Source organism: Numida meleagris, unplaced genomic scaffold, assembly GCF_002078875.1.
Source record: "Numida meleagris isolate 19003 breed g44 Domestic line unplaced genomic scaffold, NumMel1.0 unplaced_Scaffold439, whole genome shotgun sequence".
Taxonomy (NCBI): domain Eukaryota; kingdom Metazoa; phylum Chordata; class Aves; order Galliformes; family Numididae; genus Numida; species Numida meleagris.
In genome coordinates this window covers 190-23,681 of record NW_018364656.1, presented here as the reverse complement: position 1 = coordinate 23,681, position 23,492 = coordinate 190, and the positions used below count along the sequence as shown (strand labels likewise).

General features: G+C 36.5%; 1 protein-coding gene across 1 annotated transcript; it reads left to right on the top strand.

The window, feature by feature from the left end:
* On the top strand, positions 1–22,607 carry LRCH2 (leucine rich repeats and calponin homology domain containing 2; the record flags this gene model as incomplete). Its single annotated transcript, XM_021383605.1, is given in 20 exon segments — positions 1–145; positions 2,814–2,940; positions 4,929–5,034; positions 5,128–5,264; positions 5,473–5,606; positions 5,947–6,037; positions 6,366–6,477; positions 6,777–6,874; positions 6,964–7,031; positions 7,225–7,329; positions 11,698–11,766; positions 12,775–12,823; positions 13,870–13,986; positions 16,840–16,884; positions 17,349–17,399; positions 18,449–18,506; positions 19,939–20,051; positions 20,549–20,686; positions 20,992–21,069; positions 21,477–22,607. Coding segments are annotated over 20 exon segments (1,839 nt in total). The 3' UTR covers positions 21,597–22,607.
* Between the last annotated feature and the right edge of the window lie 885 nt (positions 22,608–23,492).

The window sequence follows — 23,492 nt, the reverse complement described above, 5'->3', positions numbered from 1 at the left end:
ATCTTTCCAAGAACAGATTTACTGAAATTCCTCCTGATGTCTGGCTGTTTGCACCGCTGGAAACGCTGAATTTGTATCACAACTGCATCAAATCCATTCCAGAATCTATAAAAAACCTGCAAATGCTTACCTACCTTAACATTAGGTGAGTAATGCTTTTCTTATTTTTCATATTTTGTTGTTACACAATTTCCCTCATTGAAAAGGTGGCATCCTGCTTCTCTAGGACATTGCCCTCGTGGCTGTATTTTTGTCCAGGTAGATACAGTTATTCTGTTTGTCATATCCTTGGCGTTTTAGAGCCAGCAGATCTCATTGCTTCCTTTGTGGGAAGGAATTGACTGCCTTGCAGAATTTCTTTAAATAAACTGTGGTAGCTGACTGTGAGGAGAGCTGTTGAAGCTTTCCTTGTTTTTATTGTTATTCTAACAAACTGTGTTTAGAAACTACATTTAGAAATCTGCCCCTCTCAGGAGGGTAAATGGTTCTGGCCAGAACGTCCTATTCATTTTGCACATTAGTCACATCCATTTTTACTGTTAAACTTGGAAAACACATGGTTGGTTTTCCTTAGAAGAAAAGAAGATGAATATGAGCTCAACTGGAGATTGTTAAGATGTTCTATGAGCATACGGAAGCGGACGGAATCTATTGGAACCCTCCTATAAAGAGCTGAGGCCTTATTTTGCACAATATTCCTCACATTTTTAACACTATCTAAAGTTCAAATCAGTTTCCTCAGCTGAGAGCTGTTTAACATGTCCGACTTGATTCCAGAGCTTGTTTTGAAATAACTTTGTGAATTGAACTTGGAAAAGAGGAGGGAAAAACCCCAAAACCCAACAACCAACAACAATCTCAAAACCTCCAATACCTGTATTTTCAGTGATAACTTAAGGCATCTGTTTTGTGCGAGTTATCAAGAGGATTAATGATATGATAAAACCGCAGGGCTTTTGTTTGTTCGTTGTTTGTAAAAGAAACTTGGCCCAATTTTCTTCATGGGAGCAAAATCCCTTTTTTCTTTTGATGGTAATCGAGGTGCTGAATACAGTGCTTCATGCAGAAATACAGTAGCTTTCAGTTCTAAGCGGGCACTGTGTGTTATTTCAAGAGTTGCCTCACCTGAGGTCATGGTTGGTTGTGTTATGTTCCTCGTTTTTGTGCTCCTATGAGTGCTGTTCTCGCAGTGCATGTGGATTGCCATGGTGAACAACAGGCTGAAACACTGCCGGGCTAGATGAAATATTTTCTTACAGAAGAGAGCCACGTGATCCCCGCTTCTAATTCGGAATTTAAAAGACTGGAGAGAAGCATTACGCAATTCCTAGTTGGCTGTTCCTTTTTCAAACACAAAGCGACATAAATGACTTCAGATGAGTTTCCTGTGTCTCACTGCTGTTGAATTACTTTTTCATTGCCAAGTTCACGCCAAAAAAAAGTTTACTTGCTTGTTGTATCTCGTACCATCCCACCAGAAAAAGCCCTTAATGTCTGCCTGAAATAGAAACCCAGTGCCTGCATCCAAAGCTTACTATGTTAACAAAATAAATACGTTATTCTTTACAAAGATACTGGGAACAGCTTACTTTCAGTTTGTTGTTACGCTTACAGTGCCTCTCTGGAACTGAAACATCTTGTTGTTCTTGCAACCCTGACTGTAGTCCTGTAGGAAAGGAGCGTTAGAAAACTTCTTTTTAATATGGAAACAGTTGTTCTGATACATATCCATTGAACAAAAGCAGTTAATGTGGTATTTTCCTCACTTAAAGTAGAGGTAATTACTGACATCCTGGAATTTTCTAGGTACGAAAGCTTTCATACCACATCTGAACACGGTGCTTTTCTAATTCCTCTTTCTTCAATGTACACAAGTACCTTATGAGAGCAATGATATGCATTTCTGCCACTACTAGGTTTTCCAATACTGATTTAAAATTGTCAGTAACAGTGTCTATCTTGTTACCAAAGTAGACTTAAGCTGCATGCAATTGGAAAATGAGGCACGCAAAAGGAATCAATTTTAATTAAAACCGACCTTGCGGGCTGTTATTCAGCGGAGTAGTTAATAGCTGTTAAGAGTTTTGGTGGTGGCATAGGAGTGACACAACCAAGTGGCTTGGGAAGCAGTGACTTTGTATAAATCCCCCTGGTTGGGCTTTGATGGGAAGAGTATAACTTCATACTGGTAGACTCCATCAGTTCGGGTGGTCTTTCTGAAAGTGTTAGAAAGCAGCATAAAAGCAAACATCATGTACAAATTCAATATTGCACATGTTCCTTAGCTCAGCAGGAATGCAGTAATTTGTCAGTATTTGAACCATATTGATGTTATATTCCTGTAAGATTCCCTTCTGCACACTGTCTGTGTTTGTAATTGAGTCACAGTGGTTGTGACAAGGAGCAAAATCAGCTGTACCTCTCCATCAAAGTAGGGATATCGTTGCACAAAGCTTGGAGAACACGGGTTAGAATTTCCTGTGATGTGTTTGTTCTTGTTTATGGTTGCATTTGTTAGTTTTTAAAATTTCTTTTAACAGAGTACTCTGTATGTTTTAGTATTCGAAAGTTCAGTTATAGTTCTTATTCTCATTTATCCAAATGAGAAGGGGACCTACAATTTACATATTCTAGGCTTTTTCTGGTAAGGAGTTCATGATGAAGTTTATAGCTTAATGAAACTTAAATGAAATTATAGTAGGCGGAGAACATTTCCTTAGAACAGGAGAAAAGTACAGCATCTGACACTTGCCATCAGGCTTTAATAGAATATTATGATCCAGCCTTGCTTGTTCATTTTTCTTTCTTTCAAGTCGAAATCTGTTATCAACGTTGCCAAAATACCTGTTTGATCTTCCACTTAAAGTTCTGGTTGTCAGTAATAATAAGCTGGTCTCCATTCCAGAAGAAATTGGAAAGCTGAGAGATCTAATGGAGTTGGTAAGTATAACTGTAGTAAGTAAACTATAGGGACTTTATAACGGTGTAAGAAAAATATAAATCAATCATAATTTTAAAATAAGAATGCAAAGTGTAATTTTATTTATTTTTTTCTCAATGTTTGATCTCAAAAGTGCAGCCGTATTATATACTGCAGAGTTTCAAAACTGGGAATAAACACAAATCAGTATGCTGGGTTAATTTAAAGCCTTCAGCAACAGAATCGCTTTTCAGATTATTTCATTTGAATTCCCATTTTGTATGTTGTTAAAATGTTGCATTTTTTTGCGACTTTCTGTACAATGATCATAATTCTACTGTTTTGTTGAAGAACCTTTTTTTCCTAGCTGAGGAGTTGAACTCTATTTAATCCATACTCTTATACAAGTTGTACTACTCCATTATTGTCCTGTTACGTATCCCCCATGCCACCGCAGCCTTTTCTCCTTCCCTTGCTTTGGTTAGGTTGAAGAGAATGATATGTGCTGTTCACAGTTCAGGTGTATCTGCAGCACGATTTTATTCTTCTGTGGCATACTGAAACTTTGTGCTTTGTCATCTGTTACTTTCTTAATATTCTGGGCTTTTTTTAAGTGTTAACCTCTGGTTTTGGAGAACCGTGCACAGTCATTCACAAATTTGGCACTTGGATGAGGTCTGATTTTTCAATATTTACTATTTCTTTGGTCACTGCAAGTAAACCATATCCTATTGGAAGAGTAGATGTGTAAGCTCTGGAGATCTTTTAACAAGACCTAATTTTTGAGCTATAAGACAGCATTTATTTCTTAATTTACAAGTTATACGAGATTCTGATTGTGAGGCTTTTCTTAGGTCTTCTACTCCTCTATTTGGTGAGAAGTTCTTTATACTTCAGTGTCATAGGGCTTCAAGGTGGGATCCAGTGCTGTTGTTTTACAGGAATTTAAAACTTTTTAGTATTACAGTAGTGTTGTTTTTTGAGTAATTTTTCAGAATTGTCAAACCTAGAATGCATCCTTGATGACAGATTCTGGACGTACCAGGGAGTTCCATTCCATTTCCTGTTTGGACCTGTTTAGAAATTCGTATTTTCTTTTTTGGACAACCAAGCCACGTGCTAGAAAGACGCTTTTTAGAAAGGAGTTCTATCTTGCATTTGATGATGTGGACAGAGAAGAACTTGCAGTAGATGCACAGCAGTTGACCCCGAGCAGCCCATAATTGGAGACATCCGGCTCTGGGTGTGTGTAGTGGGGAACGAGGCTGGCTTGAGGCCTAACTTCTGGTTAAGTCCTGGCTGAGTCAGTAACTAGAAGCTAGCCTCTAAAATCAGCTTCCAGTTTTTCTTTATGTAGATACGTATCTACAATGTATTGGTATTTAGTCTAGGAAATGAGTCACTGCAGTGTATTTTATTGAAATTATTATTGGAAATCAAAAAGTTTGGAGGCTGTCATTTATACAAATGTGATTATTGGTTGAGTATGGACCACACAGATGTTAAACTGGAGGCAGAAGTAGCTGTAGCCTGTGCTTGTTTGGCACTGCTTTCTCACACTCAAGTGCTTGAATCCAAAGAACTGGTGAGCCTCCTACTACTCTTTAAGTTTTTGTTGCTTTGGTTGAAGATTTGTAAGGAAGGAGAGGAATTTTTATGAAAGGAACAGATTGTAAATCACTTGCCTGCAATAATGCAAGAAGTTTGTAGCTGACATAGGAACTGCAGCAGGATCCTCTGTTTCCTGGGGTACAGTGTTAATTTCAAAACCAGCCTTTCATCATTTGTTGTTTTAACCTTTTGAATTGAGTTTCTGAAACGTGAGTCACTAAACAGTGAAGAAACAATGAGATCTGTCATGGCAGTATTTCTCTCTGTGGAAAACAAAACACAACAGCAAGAAAGGCAGGAGTATTTCTTTTCTAATAATATGCTTCATAACAATTCTCATAGCAGTTTGCCATTGTTTAAGATGTTCAGCTAATTTATTCATTATATTTTTACCTAGGATGTTAGCTGCAATGAACTTCAGGTTCTTCCCCAGCAAATAGGAAAACTGCAGTCACTTAGAGAATTAAACATAAGAAGAAATAATCTCCATATGTTGCCAGATGGTAAGCTGCTCATCACCATTTCTTTAGTGTAGCTAAATTAGGTAAAGTGTTAATTAGGTATCTTATTCTTTTTTTTTGTTTTCCCCAATACAGAACTAGGAGAACTTCCTTTGGTAAAGCTGGATTTTTCTTGTAATAAAATTACAGAAATTCCAATTTGTTACAGAAAGTTACGTCACTTACAAGTAATAGTTTTGGATAACAATCCGATGCAGATACCACCAGCACAGGTTAGTACGGAAAAAATTCTGCTTTAGTAATTTGCATTAGGATCTTAATAGGAAGCTCATCTAACTTAATAGCAATCTGGTTTTCGTTTTTCAGCTGTATTTCTGCTAGTAGGAATTATGAGCACAAACTCATCAACGTAGGGAGAATTTGTTGGAGTGTATTTTCTAAAGACGTGCTATGTAATTAAGAACTGTTTTTTGTTTCCAGATATGTTTAAAGGGTAAAGTGCATATATTTAAATTCCTCAGCATTCAGGCATGCCTCAGAATAGATAAAAAACCAGATTCCTTGGATCTTCCATCACTGGGTAAACGAATCCCCTCCCAGCCTCTCACAGACAGGTGAATAATGGATTTTTGGTTTGGATGCTTTTATTTGTTTTTATTTTTCTAGCGTTTACTATGAAGTGGTCTTCGGGGTGGAGGAAAGAATGTGTAACACTTATTCTTAGAATTCAATAGCTGTAATTTCAGTGGTTTGTCTATTTTAGAAGTCAGAGAATTTACTTTTTAAGGTCATGTTACTGGAGTCTTAACTGGCTCTGAGTGGCTGTGAAAAATCTCCATTGTATTAAGTAAAGATTTCTAGATGAATGTATGGAAAACATATTTAAAAGGATGTTTATCTTCTTTTCTAAAAGTGAGACTACAGTTTCTTTCTTTTTTTTTTTTTAATTTTAAGTAGCATAGAGGACTTTTATCCCAATAAAAATCATGGACCAGACTCCGGCATTGGAAGTGATAATGGAGATAAAAGGTTGTCCACAACAGAAGTAAGTATTTTTCACTGGTGAATTTCTGTAACTTGTTTGATAGAATTTTCTTTCCTTCTCTATTTTGTATAGTTTGAGACATGCTTAACCAAGTTGCACTTAATATCCTTTGAATATCTGTGCAGGTGAGTTTAAACCATTAGTATTGACTGATGTTGTCAGTCTCCCTGAACTATCATTCTCTTAAAAGAAAAAAAGAAGTTTCTCTGTCTTGGGTGCTATTCCTCATGATATGGGCATGTTGTGTTATAACTCATGTTTTAGTAGCAAATCATCTAATAACGTGATTTATATGTAAATTCTGTATTCAATGTGACTGTCTTTGCAGCCATCTGATGATGACACAATCAGCCTTCACTCCCAGGTATCAGAATCAACAAGGGAACAGACATTGAGGAATGACAATCATGTAGTTGGGAATAAACTCGATCCACAGAAAGGTAATATCTGTTGTGCATCTGTCATTTTAGGTAAAAGAACTGCTTTTCCTAAGGTAATATAATCCAGTGGCACAAAATGATACGAGGGTATATTGGAATTCTATCTTTATCAAATCAGAAAAAAAAATGTAATAAAAATCATAAATATAGAAAGGAAGATAGATCAAAGAGACGTGATTTAATTATATTATCTTTATCTGTAATTTTTCACTAGTACTTCTGACTGTGACTTCTCTCTCAACATTTGATAGAGAGAACTGTTAATACTATCTTTTCTGTTCCTAATCAATCTTCACTAGACCAGGAGGTGTATGATTACATTGATCCTAATGCAGAGGAGGGAGCTGTTCCTGAGCAGGGAGATGTACAGATTGGACCATTGCTGTCTTATATAAAGGTAGCATAGCTTGATTAAAATCTAATTCAACAGACTTCTTTTTTGTGTGTGTTAAATTGAAGTCTAATTTGTTTTTCATCCTAAATAAGGAACGAGGAAAACACCCTGAGAAATCCCAGAAGACAGAGCACAATGAGGACTGGGGAGATGAAAAAAGGTAAATGTCTACAGTCTTTTTTTGATGAGAGCTTTTGCTTTTAAACTCCTTGCATATAGAAGAGAAGTCTATTAAACACAGGGTTCCCCTTCTTGGACAAAAAAACAGTGAAGAGCTTCTTGCCCACTAATATAACTGTTTCTGTATCTTGCTTTACTGAAGTCACACAAGTCACTGATGTTTAATTTTTCAGACTTCAGAAAGAGCAGCTGCTGGCTGAAGAAGACGATGAAATCAAAGAGGTGACAGACTTGAGAAAAATAGCAGCTCAGTTACTGCAGCAAGAACAAAAACACAGGTATTAATGATGTTAATTAACTGTGTTACAATTAATGTCTTCTTTAGCCTGCCTTACACCTGAAAGTTCTTCATTTTATGAACAGTTTTGTCCAATTTCACAGTTGAAGCAATAGGCTGTCCCATGTTTCTTTTCATAAAATTGCTGTCTTAAAGAAGGAGTGATAGTGTCACGCAGAGAGGAAGAGATGATTGGGAAAGTGTCCTGATTTTTATGGTTTGTATGGTAATCTTTTTTTCTTTCTCTGACCAAGATAGCATGGCCAGTGCTCATAAAAGTAGATTATTATCTGCATTTAACATCTTGACGTGTATCTTTTATGATGGCTGCTTATATTGTATGTGTGTCTTGTCTGGTTAGTTTTAGAATGTCTTGGTTACCAGGTTGTTTGAAATACCGAGCCACTCCTCTTCTGCTGTACCACAACTTAAACTTTGTCATGTGTTCTGCTGTCTTACTGCAGTGGTCTTGTTAAATGTTTTATTTTGCTCTTAAATTGATCACATATATATGATCTCAGTATGAAATTTTACTCCTTAGTTTAAGCTTTGTACTTAAAGCTTGCTTATGTATCTTTAGATATATGGGGGTAAGTCTCTAGTATGAAATGGTGCTTATTTGCAATTAGTAAAGTGTAATTTAGTTGCTATTACGAATCCATGGCTTGTGGATTCGTAGCTTCTTGCCATAAACAGCAGTAAGAATAATATTTCCAAGCTGAGTTGAGATATTTTTGAATTTGTGGAAAACATGCACAGCCTGAGTAAGCAAAATGCTCAGAAAAGCGGGCATCATGAAATAACTCCTTACTAATTGTATTCCTCTTTGTTCAGTGTGTTTGCTTTTAATATTACGCAGCGTTTCTTTTCTTTTTGCTTGCTATGCTAATGACTTTGCTGTCCTTCCCCATCAACCTGTTCTTCCTTCTTCCGTCTTTGGCTTTGATGTACATGAAATGTGAATACAGACGAAGGCCATTAAGCTATAGAACTTCATTCAGTGAAAAACTCTTCCAGAGGACGAGGGCGGCAGGACGTGCATCAAGGTATATAGTGTTTGTAGAGCATCAGATTTTCTAAGAAAAAATGTGGAGAACAGAAACATTTCTGGCTGTTTTTTTTTTTTTGAGCCAAAGCAGAAAGTAAGTGGTTGGCTCCATTAGCCTAAGATACTTTGCTAGCAAAACCAGGTTGCAATGTATTTATTGTTATTTGAGTTGAAATACTGTATCCAGGGAAATATCCAACTAGGCAGCTGTGCAGAGCACATTTAAATGACTCCAAACTAGAAGCTTGTTTTTCTGTCCTTATCACATCCTTTATCTCCTTTTTTTTGTTTTTGAATCTATAATCACTCCAGTGTGGAACCTCAGAGAAAAGGTTTGCTTCTTTAAAAACCTCCTGAGCTTAGTGATTGTTTTCATATTAACATGACTGATGAGAATTTGTTTTGCATTTGTCAGCCATGAGTGAAGCAACACTAACAAATACACAAAACTCACAGGAAACTACAACTCTGGGGTGGGACTGTGTAGGTTATGCTCAGACGTGTATGTGATGAATTGAGTGCTTTCAGGTTTAGTTTACTCTGGATGCCTTCTGCTGAAGCAGACCAGGAGTAGGATAATTAATTGAAATGATCTTCTGTGATACCACATGAGCCTGTTTCACTTTTCATGACCATTGGAAGTAGGTGCTCACCTGACTGAATCTGTGTTATTGTCGTCTTACAGTGAAAGATTTCTAGTGTCTTTGTGAACTTTGTAGATCCTGGATAGTTCTTGCACTTTAAACATAGTGATGGCAATCCTTCAAGCACCGTTAGCATCATTTGCTTCATTTGCATTCCTTGATTGCAATGTCGTGTTTGTTTAAAATATAAATACCAAGGCTGTTGAGAAGAAATGCTGCTTTATGAATTCTCAGACCTTGGAAAATGTTTTCCAGTAACATAACTGGACTATCTGTTCTTTCCCATCTCATCAGCAGTTAGGTGCAGTTGTTAGTTTGCATGGGATACAAACAGAAAAAATGAGTCAGCGTTGATTTTTTTTTTTTTTGAGCTTAATGTATATAAATATGTATTCTTGGTTGTGCTGTTTTTACTTTTCAGATTGTATGTGTTTTATAACCCTTTCACAGCAGTAGTTGATCTGTGTAACAGCACAGTTTCTGTAGCTAGTGGGAGCCATGAGTAGGAAGTTAATTGCAGTACTGATGCAGTTCTCTTCTGCACATTCTTACCCAGGGATTCAGTGTGACCATCAGCATGTCCATTGACTAATAATCTGTCCTAACCTTTCTTTAGTTGAGTTTGATAGATGGCAAAAATAAAAGCAGCTGCTGGGCTCTTGGCACCATTAACGTCATGTGTGAGAGAACATCACTGCAGAATTTAATGTTCGTTATTTCCTTTTTCATACATTGTTTTGTATTGTATTTCCTGGAAGGAAGATCTAGGCTACCAAGTTTATATTTCTTTTCCAGCTAAACAAAGTGTTTTGCCATGAATTCAGTAGTCTATCGTTCTCTAAGTTCACATCAATTTACTTCACCATTTTCTTTCATTAAAAGCCTTAAGTTCCTTGTTCCACGGGGAATTGACATTTCTCTGACTGGATTAATAACTGTGAATCTGACAGTGAATTTCCCCATCAATATTCTTCAGTTTCGAAATGGGAAGCTCAAAAGATGATTGTTTGCTTTTTATTTTACCAGGTATTAAACTATATTTAAAATCATGAGAAAGCTTAGTTTATTATGAATTCAAACATTTCCTATATAAGTGTTTCCTAGGAGAAGTTTAGCTGAGAGGTACGTATATGTTTGGCATTACAAGGAATAGTTTTTCTCTAACACCTCCTTTAATGATCATGAAAAAGAAATAGCCTGTGCTATGTAGAGTCATTGAGTTCACAGGAATTAATGTCAGTTTTGGTGAAACAGTTGCATCAGTATGTTTGGGTCACTCAACTTTGTAGATCTTTTGGGCTCATCTTAATGATCACACATTGCTACAAAGTTTCTCTGAATTTCTCATTGCCTTCAGTTGAAGAGATAATGCTAAATTACAGGGGAATTGATTCTAAAAATTAATGACTATAGAATAGTTTATTTCGTGATGGTTGATGCATCCTGTGCTCTGAATATTAATTTTTTGAAATTTATTTTTTTCTGGACTTCTTTAAATTGTGGAAAGTGCCCTTAAAGTTGTTTCTGAAGGCAAAACACAGGGAGCACGTGCTGCAGACTGGGAATTACCTAGCTGTTTTGCAGGCTTAACTTGTCCTATTAAACTGAATTTCACACACTCAGATTTGAACTGAAAGGGAGATGACTGAGCTCAAAGTTATGACAGTAATCAGAAGTCTGATTAAAATCTTGCCATCTTTTGAAGTTCCTTGTCTTACAGCTGTATGTAATGATAGTAAAATATAAAAAGAAGGTGCCTGCAGAATAGCTGGTTTTCTTCTAGTTCTTTCTTAATAAATCTCTATGAAATTCAATACAAACTTACTTTGATGTCAGTCCTCTCCTGCATGTGGTGAATTCAGTGTCAGGCCATAGTGTCAATACCTCCAAGAATTCAGCATTAATCATTCCTATTATTTTCAACACGATGCTTAAGTGAAAATATTTAAGTGTTCGTGATTGGTGTGGTATTGTTAACATTTCAAACATACATAACTCCTTCCTAATTGTGTGTTCCCAATTTAAAAATAATAATCTGAACTATATGTTAAGTTCAGGGTTTTTTTTTTATTATTTACAGTTGAGGAAAATGGAATTTCTATTGATTTATTAGACTTCACTTAGTTCTTAGCTTGCATTTCTCTACTTATTTTCCACTTTCCACCTCTCCTTCTTTGCTTGCATTTCCTTTGCATTTGCAGTCTTATTCAGCTGCCCTCCCTCCTCCTGCTGACTGACCTGTAGTGCTCAGTCTCTCATTTTCTGTCCGCTTTACTGTGGCCATCTTGTCTCTTCTAATTTTAGCTAACACTGGGGCCTTTTGTGTGGGGGGTGGAGTAACTTCACGCAGCTGCAAGATCAGTTCAGTTGGCATATATCTGAGGAGAAAAGAGGAAACTTCACTTTGGTTTGGGTAATGATCAATTTTAGTTCCTTAAAATGCAGAACAGAAATATTGTACGAGCTGAAAACTGCATTGTTGAATGGAAGCAGGCTTGGCCTTGGATTTCGTATGTGTGGGTACACACATGCATGCTCTGGCTTTATGGAAAATGCTACCTTATTGTTCAAACTTTCATTTACTGGACAAGTTCTACTGTGTAAGTAATGTATGTTCTAAAAAAAAACCAAAAACTAACCACAGAACTGTTGAATATCATGCTTTTTTTTTTAATAGGCTTCTTAATCATTCGGCCTCAGTAAGCACGAGGAACAGGCCAAAGCAGCCAGTGGAGTCCGAAAAATGGTATTAATCCATTTTACTTTATCATAGCTTTCAATACATTGTGAAATCAATTCTGATATTTGTTTTCTGTCAGTACTGCTGTCTTTTGACCTAGTGTTTTAGCTCAGGATGGAACAACAGAAGCAGGTGTGTACACAAGGTACATGGATGTTACAGACTTTATTGTGCTGATGTGTAGGAACTCCAATCAGTCACTGTGTAAGGAACATATGAAGAGAATAGAAATGTGTACATATCCATAAAGAATTCGCGTGTATAGACTGTGTAGTAGCTATAGATACACATATATTAACAGCAGAACTGAATTATGTATTGTAGCATTTCCTGCTGTTCTCAGCTGTATCACTTAACAATCTAATGGATGTGATTCAGACAAATGTCCTATGCCTAACAGTTTTAAAAAGCAGATTAATTGGCTTGAGGCAAACATGAAGAAAAAGGAATACAAAATAGCAGAAACTAAGGAATGAATTTCTGTGCCTACTTACTTTCTGAGTAGGTTTTACTATCACTGCACACCGTGCTGAGTCCCTGTGTTAAATCCCCAGCTGTAGTCTTTTGCTTCTAAGCCTGTGTTCTACTTTAGCTGTCAGAATGTGAAGGAAATGGTGGTTGGTAAGTGGATAGAACTGAATTTCACAGATCTCAAAATAAAAATTTTAATTGACACCAAATCAAAACTTTTCTATTTTACTCTGAATAAGCTCAGGCACTGTCCTTGGCCTAGAATGTGGACTTGAGATTTTGCCACTTCATCGTCCCATCTTAAAATGTCTCTCCCTTCCATTGTTAGTGTAAGCCTCTAGTTAGCTTCACGGAGCTAACAGTGAAATGAAGGCTGTGAGTCTTCCAGATATTTAAAAACTGATGTTTTGTCAGCTTTGAAGAAATATTGGATGGTTGCTTTGAGAAACAAAATAATGGGAGGTGCATTAGTAGCTTCTTGTTCTTCAAATACACAAAAATGTAGTAACAAAATTCCAAAATGCCTCTCGTTTTAATTTTTAGTGTCTCAGCAGATGAAGTGAACTCTCCAGTGTCTCCATACAGCTGGCAGGTAAATATGCAATTGCAAAAGGTTTGTTGGCTTCATATTTAAGTGATTTTGTTTGTTTCTTGCAGAAAATGTGTTGATTGCTTGCACACATAGTATACGTGTAATTGTGGAAAATGGAAAACTTTTCATCAACTTTGAGATAGTTTGACTCAAGTTGAGTACTACAAGGCTTTTTAAGGGGGTATGGTAATAGCTGTATCATCTTAAGACTAGTGAGATGTTTTGGTATTTTTTTTAATTTATTTGCATAAAGATTATGGCAAATCAGTAAAAATTTCTATTTCCAAATACTTTGAATTATGTATGTCTTCCATTCCATGTACCTCCTCCAATCTTGCATGTCGTGATAAAATTGCAGTGAAACTGTAAAGGGTACTTAATTATTTTGGATTTTTTTTGTTACTTAAAATTGCTAAATGGCCCAATAGTTTAATATGAATGAATCTTTGCAAATGTGTGTATTCTGTCTTAGCCTCTTCATGAATTGGTCCCTTCAGACTGTCCATTAATTTCCAAAGAATAAGCATATGCATTTATTCTTATTTTAAGAACAAATTTCCATTAACGGCCTCTATCAAGTATTCTTCTGAGGAGACCTTTATACTGCTATTTGCTGTTTGTAACCTTTTTGGTGAGAACAGTACACAAATTCTTATTATATTCATCCTCTTCCTGTGCAGTGAATGGTCATACTGAGAAATGAGATGTGCTAGTGGCTAACCACACTTCAGACTGGCTCTTCGTAGTTATATATGGTCGCATTAGATGGCTTCCTAACGTACCTGTGAAAATTAAGCTAGTGCAGAGAAGTGTGTTATTTTCATAAGAATGATTTCATAGTACCTTTTTTTTTTGTATGCAGTATATTTTAGCATTTTAAGTGATTATTTTTACAGAGGATAAGTGATTTCTGCTAGAATCGCCTTTGACAGTTCCGTGCCATAAAGCAACGTTATGGGAGGCCAACTGTAGTTTATAATCATTTGTGGTAATGCATGCAAGGTGCATTTTACCTTCTTTGTAAAAGTATTTCTGAACTTTTCTAGCCGCTGGAAAACCAGAAGGATTCAGTGGATGAGCAGCGTTGGCCGGAAACACAGCCAATAATTTGGCAGAATGAAGAAAGGAGGAGAAGTAAACAGATTAGAAAAGAGTATTTCAAGGTAATGCATGGTGATGATAATTACCTGTATTTTTTTTTTCCTTTATTTGGTTTGCTTGGACTTTTCCTCCTTTGCAAGCAATACAAGGTTGGAAGGGACCTTTAAGATCATCTAGTTCCAAGTGTCCTGCTATAGGCAGGGTCACCTCCCCCTGGACAGATTGCTCAAGGCCCCGTCCCCTCCATTTGGCTCCAGTTTGAAGGATTTTGTTTTCAGTCTAAGGAAAATATGCTTTGCCTTTTCTTGTGGCCTGGTTACAACAAAGATATATGCATTTTGGTTCTCACTGCATGTTTTCTCTGTATTGATTTTGCTATTGCAGTGAGTCTCATTGGTCACCAGATGTCAGTGTCTGCTTGTTGTAGAACGGATGAGCAGTAACAGCTCTATCAGATAAAATTTGCTTTTACACATAGTAGCAGAATAGGATAATTCTGACCAGTGCTAGGTTGAGTTAAAACTTCATTTGTCAATTATTAAGTCAGTTTCTTGGATCTCTACCATCAAAGATCTTTATAAAATGATAGGGAATTTTAAATAAATTAAGTTCTGGGGGAAAAAAAAAATAGAGTATGCTTTATAACTCAGATAATTCCTTGTGATTAAAGAAGCTATTAATTTTTCCCCCCTCAGGAATTTAGAGAGTTGTATCCTAACTTGAATTCCAGTGACCCTTTTCCAGGGTTTGCATCCTGTAATTAATTTCACCCTGCAGTCTTTGGGGGGAAGGAGGAGAGAACTCTAAAACAGAATCCTGCCCCTTAACTCGTTAAACTATCCATGCTTAATAAGCATCCGTACAGAAGATTTGCGTCAGTTATTTCTCATCACTTCAAAAGATGTATTTAAATGCTAATAGTTCTGAGCTCTGTGATGGAAGCAGATACCTGAAATTACATTTCATACAGCTGTTGGCATGTCTGAAAAGTAAATTAAGCTTCATGTATCAGCAGCAGAAAGTACTGTCTTACTTCATTCTCATCAGTTTCATTTACAAAAACAAGGCAATGAGTAAAAGAAGTGAACCCTTTCTTCCATGGCCAATAGTGGGGGAATCAGCCAAACACAAGTGAGCACCATGGATGTTCTGAGGACCAAACCAAAGTACAATTCATACTGTGTCCATATTTTCTTGGCTAAAAAGCTTATTGAATAATGATGCCTGTAATGCCAAACATTGAGTATCTTAAGATTACATGCCAAGTTACTGCAGTGGGTGTTATTAAACCAGGAACAATTTACTTGGCTTAGCATCCAGAAGTATTTATAGAGCATCTTTATTATATAATCTATATCGCTTTATTGCTGCAATTGTGTGGTGCAGCTAAGGATGCCTATGAGAATCAGAACTCCTTTTCTTGTAGCATGTCTTTGAAGCCTGGCCAGTATTTCAAGTCCTTATTGTACTAAATATTATTGTTACAATAACCTTAACCATCTCAGACAATTTTATGAACCCAAATGCATTTCTGCTGGAGTAGATTATAGTTGGATTGTAGCTCCATCTAAGCAGAAATTCTGGTTAGCATACCCACAAGGGAAAAGAATTACTATGTGCTAGCTCTGATATCATTAAGTATGGAGAAAAAAACCTGAATGCAGAACTGGCTGAAGTTCTGCATAAGAAGAAGTTGGCAGTGGATGTCTACAGAACACAGAAAACGAAGCTTTGGCTTATGAACTCCCAAAGTAATGTATTTCCTTGCAAACAGAGAGGAAATATTTCCCTTTGGATATACAGGAAATAACCTCAAGAAGCAAAATATCCAGACGTAGATGTGTCTAACACATCTGTGTGACCCCAGGACTACATACACTGAGAACACAGGTTCCTTTTTTTAAAACAAAAAAAGTCACTCCAACAACTCTTGAAAGGCATCTTCTTCTTGGAAGAAGACTAACATCTTAAATCTTTTAGTTGGACATAAAAGTTATGTAACAGAATTATGTAACATTGCATGTTTATGGATGTTTGGAACATAATTTCAAGTCAGTTTTCTCTTCTTAAATTCTTCTAATTATAACTTATAGACAGCCTTAAAAATCAGATCTCTGCGGGGAGATCTTGGAGCTGGATCCTTCCATTTCCAAAGTTAGACTCTTAATCTGTCTTGTGTTTTGCATTATATCATAAAAACAGGAGAGTAGAGTTTTGTAGAGATGGAATTTTTTAATTCTACCTGTGTGTTCCTGTTTATTTGTATATTTGCTCTGCAGACAATGGAATACAGTTGTTTTCCATCCTAAATACTGCTTTTGTAAATGTCTTGCTTTGATCCCTCCTTCATTTTCATTGCACTTCTCAGATAATCAGGATTAGGGGCAGAAGCAATGTGCAAAAAGTCACAGACCTCTTGTGAAAGAGCAGTGGTCTGAAGTAGGTAAAAGTATGTGATCATGCTTTGCAGTTTTAAATGAAATCTTGCTTTTTTTTGGTTGTCAGTTTAATCTGTCCACGTGTACTCGATCTTAAACTTGCTTCTGTAGTGTGTTTTTGTATCTTAACTCTCATGGATTATGTATTTTTTTCTAACAAAAAAAATGCTCAAGGGTAACAGTTACTGAGGTCTTTCTTCTTGACTCAGATGTCACATGCAGTCAGAATTCACATTAGAAAAGTATTTTTGAGATGGGCTTGTTCTCTCACCAACACAAACAAGTTCTTGAGTAGCCTAGGAACTAGATGTTCCTTTTGTTTTCCTTTCTCCTCCTTTGATTCTGTAATATTCTTTTTCTCAGTAAGAGAATTATATTACTTCAAAAGTAATAAGTAAGCTCTGAATGATATCAAGCCATGTAGTTGAAATGAAAACCACGCTTCCATTTTAATGTTGATACTTGTGTGTTTTGCAGTATAAATCTTCCAGAAAGAGTTCAAGTGGAAATGAAAACGATGAGGTAAGAAATGGTAATTGTGGAAAATACGTTATAAAATTGTTTTATTTGTCTTTTATAAACACCAGCGAGCCGCATTCGTGGAACAGCATAATGTTGGCTAGAGTTGGTGCAAATGAACTTTGCATTCCCAAGGCCATAGCTGCAATACAGTGAAATAAATGTTATACTCCCATTTGAAAAAACAGCCACCAAAGTTGTATACAGTGGAACAGTAGGGTATTTACTTGCCTCAGTAATAAGTTAATTCAGCTATCAAGCAAAGGTATGATTAAAGTAATTTTCTACGTAAGTTTTCTTAAGAAGTGTTTCCTGCGTTACGTGTCTTTAAATTCAGTTTCTACCAATTTGTGCCATACTTGACAAATGCTGTGTGTCTCTTGTACTGTGTATCTCATTATTTCACGTTTTCTTGTTAAATCATAATTTTCAGTTTTATAATTTCATCTCTTTGGTTTTTTTTTTAGCAAGACAGTGATAATACTAATGTGTCCCCACAGTCTCCTGTATCGTCCGAGGTACAAGTTTGTGGCTTTGTTTTTCATTCAGCAAACATTTCTTTGTGCGCATTACTTGTGTCACCAGGATTTCCATGCAGACATAAAGCTGCTAGCTTACTTTGAAGCTGGAATTAGGAACATTTCACTGTAATAAGAGGTCAAAAGTAGAAACTGGAGACAGAACTTGTTTTTACCTTTGTCAACTATCTGGTCTTCCCTAGACTTTTTTTTAATTGATTGATATGTAGAAAGAAGGATTGCTTTCTCTCCATTACTTTCCAAATGAAAGTAGCTAATGAAGATTATTCAAATTTGGCATATCATGTAGTTTTCCCTTATGCACTAGCTGTTCAGAGAATTTCCAGTAAAGCTCGTGGTTCAGTTTTCAGTGTGTAGCAGGGAGCCCAGAGGTACTGACACTGCTGATGTGGTTTCATTCTTACGATTTTCTGTCATCTGTATGGTGCAGCCCTGCAGCTTCATTCATCGGTTGTGTTGCTTTTTAAGAAGTATCTGTGTAGTCTCACTGCACTTGCACTACTCTCCTAAGCTGTAAATATAGCACACCAAAGATAAATGTTTCCATCCAATGCTGAAATGAAGCCTGAGGGAGCGGAATGAGTAGAACATCTCCCAGACACAATGAAATGTGTTGAACTAAGAATTTTTCATGCATGTACCAGATTACTGAGTACTCTTTTGTATTGTGACATGAGAAAAAATTATCTTCACAAATGAAAGCAAACATTTCTTAAATTCAGTTGGGAAGATGTTTGCGTTAGCTTGTATCTGCCTTGGAATTCAGATAACAGAATGGTCTGCAGTTGTTTGAAATGTTTGAGAATAGGTGTTAATCTTAATTATATTCCATAATTAAGAATATAGTTAATATTCCTTATTCCATTTTCTTTATAGTGTCCGCTTCTAAGAAGCGTTTTACATTAAGCAGAAGAGCTAATTCTTTTTTTTTTTTCTTTAGACAAGAATAATTTAAACACTATTTTGATGGGAACAAAAGTTAATTACTGTAATGGCTGGTAGAGAACAGACTTTCTCTCTTTTGACAGGATTATGAGAGGACTGATAGTAACACTCATGGTCCGTTTGGTCTCAAACCAAGGTCAGGTAAGTTACTATGATGGAACAGATTTTTATTCCCCAGACTGGAGCAGACAATAAAGGCACCACGTGCATGAATTGGAATGAGTACGAAGGGAGGACACAGTACATTGTTTCACTTTGTGTGCTTATCACAAGCATAGTTCTGGAAAAGACATGGTTTGCCAAAGCAGCTGTCAAATAATTGGAAGTTCCCAGAGCTGCACAGTCAGGTTTTTTTTTTTTTTTTAACTTCACTGATTTATTTTCTGCGTGTTTAGTCATGGTCAAAGAACAGGGAAACAACGTGCAGTTGTTCTTGAGGCGTGATGAGGCAACAGGGTTTCAAGAGATGTAGCTTTTTGTAATTTGTCCCACAAAAGAATGCGTGGAGCAGAGCTTCGCCAGGAATTGCATGGCTTGGTGCTTTATTGTACTCTGGCTCTTCCAAAACTCTGTGCCCAGATGCATCAAACTAGATTATCTAAAGGCTTTCACTCTCCTGAAATCCAGGGTTTCAGAATGTGCACAAACTCTTTTTTTTTTTTGGCTATTATGATACCACTTTTTTTGTAGTTAAAGTCCATGAGAATATATCAGCAATGTAAAACGTAATTTGGCAAAACCACTCTGCAATCTCATTTATAGTTAACATACATTTTTTGGCAAGAGCAGTCTATGTGCTTCTCATTTTTTCAAGAAAAGATAACCTGAAATTCTGTTTCATTTCACTCAGTCTTCATGGTAGTGAAATTTGACCACTTACATGTTAACGTGTGAGCCCTCAGTAGCAGAGTGTGTCTGGCTGGGTTCATACAAGTAGCACCTTCAGGGTCCTCAAGTCACTTGCCATTTGTAAGCAGCTGCTTGAAACTTTGTGCCAAAGATTGGCATATATAAGGGCATGACTGGCTGTGCACATCTGGAGTTATCTATGTCCTAGGCTGTAGGAAGTTGGGATTTCATAGAAGTTAGGAGGCTTGTTAGTTCTCCTTTGCAAGCATTCTATAAAATACAGTTGTCATTAGGCTTTCTGAACATGATGAATAGTAAAGTGAATTGCAGTTAGGGTATTTAACAGGCAAGCTTTTTAAAGAAGAGCTGTGAACTTTTGGATAAGAGTCTTGTTCCTTTCCTTAGCCTCCATGAAAATATTTTCAAAGCTAGCTTGCAAGATAAGCTTGCAGAAGTACAAATAGAATCATATACCTTAGCTATTAGAATATTGAAGTCAGTTCTGTGTCCATATTTTGAAGTAACACACTTGTACTTAAATGATTTGTATGTTTTATTTGAAAATTATGTCTCGTGGACAGCATCTGTTACTTCAGGATGCTGATGGGTCTCTTTTCTATAAAGTTCTGTAGCATTTTTTCCCTGCAGTTGTCCTTGATGGTAGACTTTCATTACTGTTTTTAAAATCTGAATTCCAAAAACTAATTTCAATAATACTCCATAGCTTTCAGCCGTGCAACTCGACAGGACTACGGGGCAATGGATCCTGGATTTACAATGAGGAGGAAAATGGAGCATTTAAGGGAAGAAAGGGAACAAATAAGACAACTTCGCAATGTATGTACCATTATTTACTATGTGGGTGCAGTGCGTTTAGTTTGCTTTGTACCACAACTGAAACCTTGGTAGTCTTTTACCTCCTCCTTCCAGTAAACTTATATGTGATTTCAGCCCACAAATTCTGCACAGTAACAGCTGTGGAGGTATTCAGCCTAACACTCCTGCCTTTAAATTCTATGCTTTCCTATTATGAGCAGTGGGATTCAGCATATGGTTTTGAGAGCTGTGCGTTATGGTGGTTGCTGGCTGAATGTCTGTGTCAGTATATGTGGCTGTGTCATTTAAAGGAAAAAAGAAAACAAAAAACAAGCAAAGGGAATACGATCTTGATGCAGAGAAAAGAATAATTGTACTCAGTGAAGTGTGGATTGACTCTATTAACTTAATTCTAGTATTAAAATCCCCTTTTAAAACCATATGCTTTAAAGTACCTCATATTTAAACTGAGTAATTAGCTAATGTGAAAAATAACTTATTTATGGGCTTTTTAATAGAATCTTGAATCAAGGTTGAAAGTAATCTTGCCGGATGATATTGGGGCAGCACTGATGGATGGAGTAGTTCTTTGCCATTTAGCCAATCACATAAGGCCACGCTCTGTTGCCAGCATTCACGTACCATCGCCAGCAGTGGTAAGTCATTTATCTCACTTTTTTTTTTTCATCAAAATTGAAAACAAATTTTTGAAGTTGAGTACAAAAAAGTAACATAATATTTACTGTATGAGTTGGCTACATTCCTCACTTCAAGAGGAAGCTTCTTCTCTTCAAGAAGCATTAAACAAGGCTTAGAAGTTTAGTTAAAGGGTTATTTTCCTGTACCAAATCTTTATGTAATTAGTGTTCTAGTTTGTTTCAGCAACTGTTACACAATTTGCTTCAGATGTAAACAGTGCTTCACAATTAGGCGATGAAAATCTAATTTCCTGTCTTTACAGCCTAAACTCAGTATGGCAAAGTGCCGAAGAAACGTTGAAAACTTTCTGGATGCTTGTAAGAAATTGGGTGTTCCACAGGTATAGTAATTGCCTTAATGACTAACATAGTCACACCAAAGACATGTCAGTAAATATGGCCTATGGCAGGGCTTAACTTGGGGAGCAGTAGTGATTATAACACTGTCCAAGGAACTTAAAGATAGGAGTCTTAAGTCTGGTCTGTGGCATTAAATTGAGGACACTGTGTTTCCAGTTGGCACCCAGCAGCAGAAATAATACTGAGGACCCAATCTGTTAGCACTTCTGAGAGGTCCCAAGGGGAAAACTGATAATTATCCACATGCAAACTACGGGCAAAACTTAAAGCCAGAGATATTTTCTATGCAGAAGTCTAATGTACATGCATCTTCAGGGAGAATGCTTTTGTTACCCAGCTTGGAAAACGTGAATTAAGCTTAATACATATACTACTTTATTTTTTACAGGAGAGACTTTGCTTGCCTCATCACATACTGGAGGAAAGGGGTCTGGTGAAAGTTGGCCTCACAGTTCAAGCTCTGCTTGAATTGCCTACGTTGAAAGTGTCTCAGCTTTCCTCCATGTAACGCTTGGGAGCTCTGGAGCAGTTCAGCTTCCTACATAGGATTCCTACATAGGAACATCCAAGCCATCAAAAACTAATGTCTGTCCAGATGCTGTAGAGAGCCTTACTTTGGGATTGTACATGAAAACCTTGGAGTCAGCTGATGTTAAAGTAGCATAATGATTCATTTTCTTTTGTAATTGGATGCACAAAGATTTTGGTAGCATCAGGTTCTCTTTCCATTTAAAAGTTGAAAACTTTAAGTTAAAAATTACCATTTAGCATCTCACAGTGTTACATTCAAATGCTGGATTTCTTTTTCTACATTGGAAATGGTTTTTGGATTAATTCAGAAGTACAAAACCTGACCCTCCTTGCTTGAACTATTAAGGCCAACTGTCTGATTTAAAAGGTAAAACAAAAACGTGGCGATGCCATGATGGTAAAAATGCAGTGACTGATACCTGTAATCCTCTTCCACTCTCTTAGACACCATAATATTAGTGTTTTCTTCTTATTTTTTGCACTCCTGATTGTAACTTCCGCACTTCGCAACATTGCCAGTATTTAGTCTGAGTGTATGGTGACGCAAAACAGTAATCAATGGGAAAAAGGACGCGCTGAGTTTTTTTCCAGTCTTCTAGGTTGGTGCCAAATATTTTTTTCAGTTGTACTGTAGATTGTTTACATGTGAAGTGCCTGTGTAATTGATAACTCTTAATAGTCTTAAACATTTGAGATTTCTTTGTTGGAAATAGATAAAATGGGAATTTTTAAATATTTTAATAGTTTTTTGTAAAATCGATACGTGAAGATTTAACTAATGCTTCACACTTTTGATGTTGGGTGTTTTAAGTTTGTTGCACAATTGATTATGTTGTTGTCTGATAATTAGAAAATACTGTAAATACACTTTATTTATGATATTTAATTTGATAATACCTAATCTTTTTTTGATTTAATGTATTGTTGGATAAACAAAGTTGTCTACTTTTCTTTGCTTGGGACAAACAAATATACACGGTGAGTACGATGTGAGGCCTAGTGATGCATACAGAGTAACTTAGGACATTTTGATAAAACTGCCAAAATCTCAGGTTTATACTGTGACTTTCGGGACTTTATGTAATATTGCTCCTGATTTCACATCACATTTTTACAACAGGTGTACCCATAACTTAGTTGAGGGGTATCAGTGTTTATCTTTGTCATGTTTATAGGATTCATTGTGTAATTTACATAAGAGTGTGCCATAACACACGGATCAGTTTGTACAGATGTCACTGTGCGGGGACATCAGACTTTTCTGGGCAGATGTGGGGAAGTAGAATACCCACAATGCTAGATTGTTTGTTTTTATCTTCTAACTTAATCTATTCTGCACAGGTTCTCAGTATTCTGAGAGCATTCTAAAACCATGCACAGAATACACAGTTGAGTTCATTTCCAAGAAGGTTGCAAATAATTTGGTCATTTTAGTAGCAATTAGTTTGTTGAATAGGTAGTTAATTAAAAAAACCAACAACAAAAAAATCCCTTTGTCACAAATATTCTATTTTAGGCTAAATTAATTTCGACTGAGGGGTATGTTTGCTGCATGTGGAACAGGATCTGATTCTGTCCTTTCCTTTAAGGTTTCACAGCTCGTTGAAAAGCTGTTGTAAAACTGAATTTCCAATGTCCTAGATCTAAAATCTTAACTTCCTTAAATAGAATATATATGTAATCTGTATTGCTTTGACCTTTTGAAGCACAGTAAATACTGTAGCTCAAACTCATTTTTATATCATTCACACAATACTCATTTTAACAACTGTAGCAATCAGAAGGACTAACACGATGGAAACAGCATTACAAAAAGGTGGAAGGAAAATACAGCACTCACCTGGATCAGAAGATTCTGGGCTCGCAGAGAAAG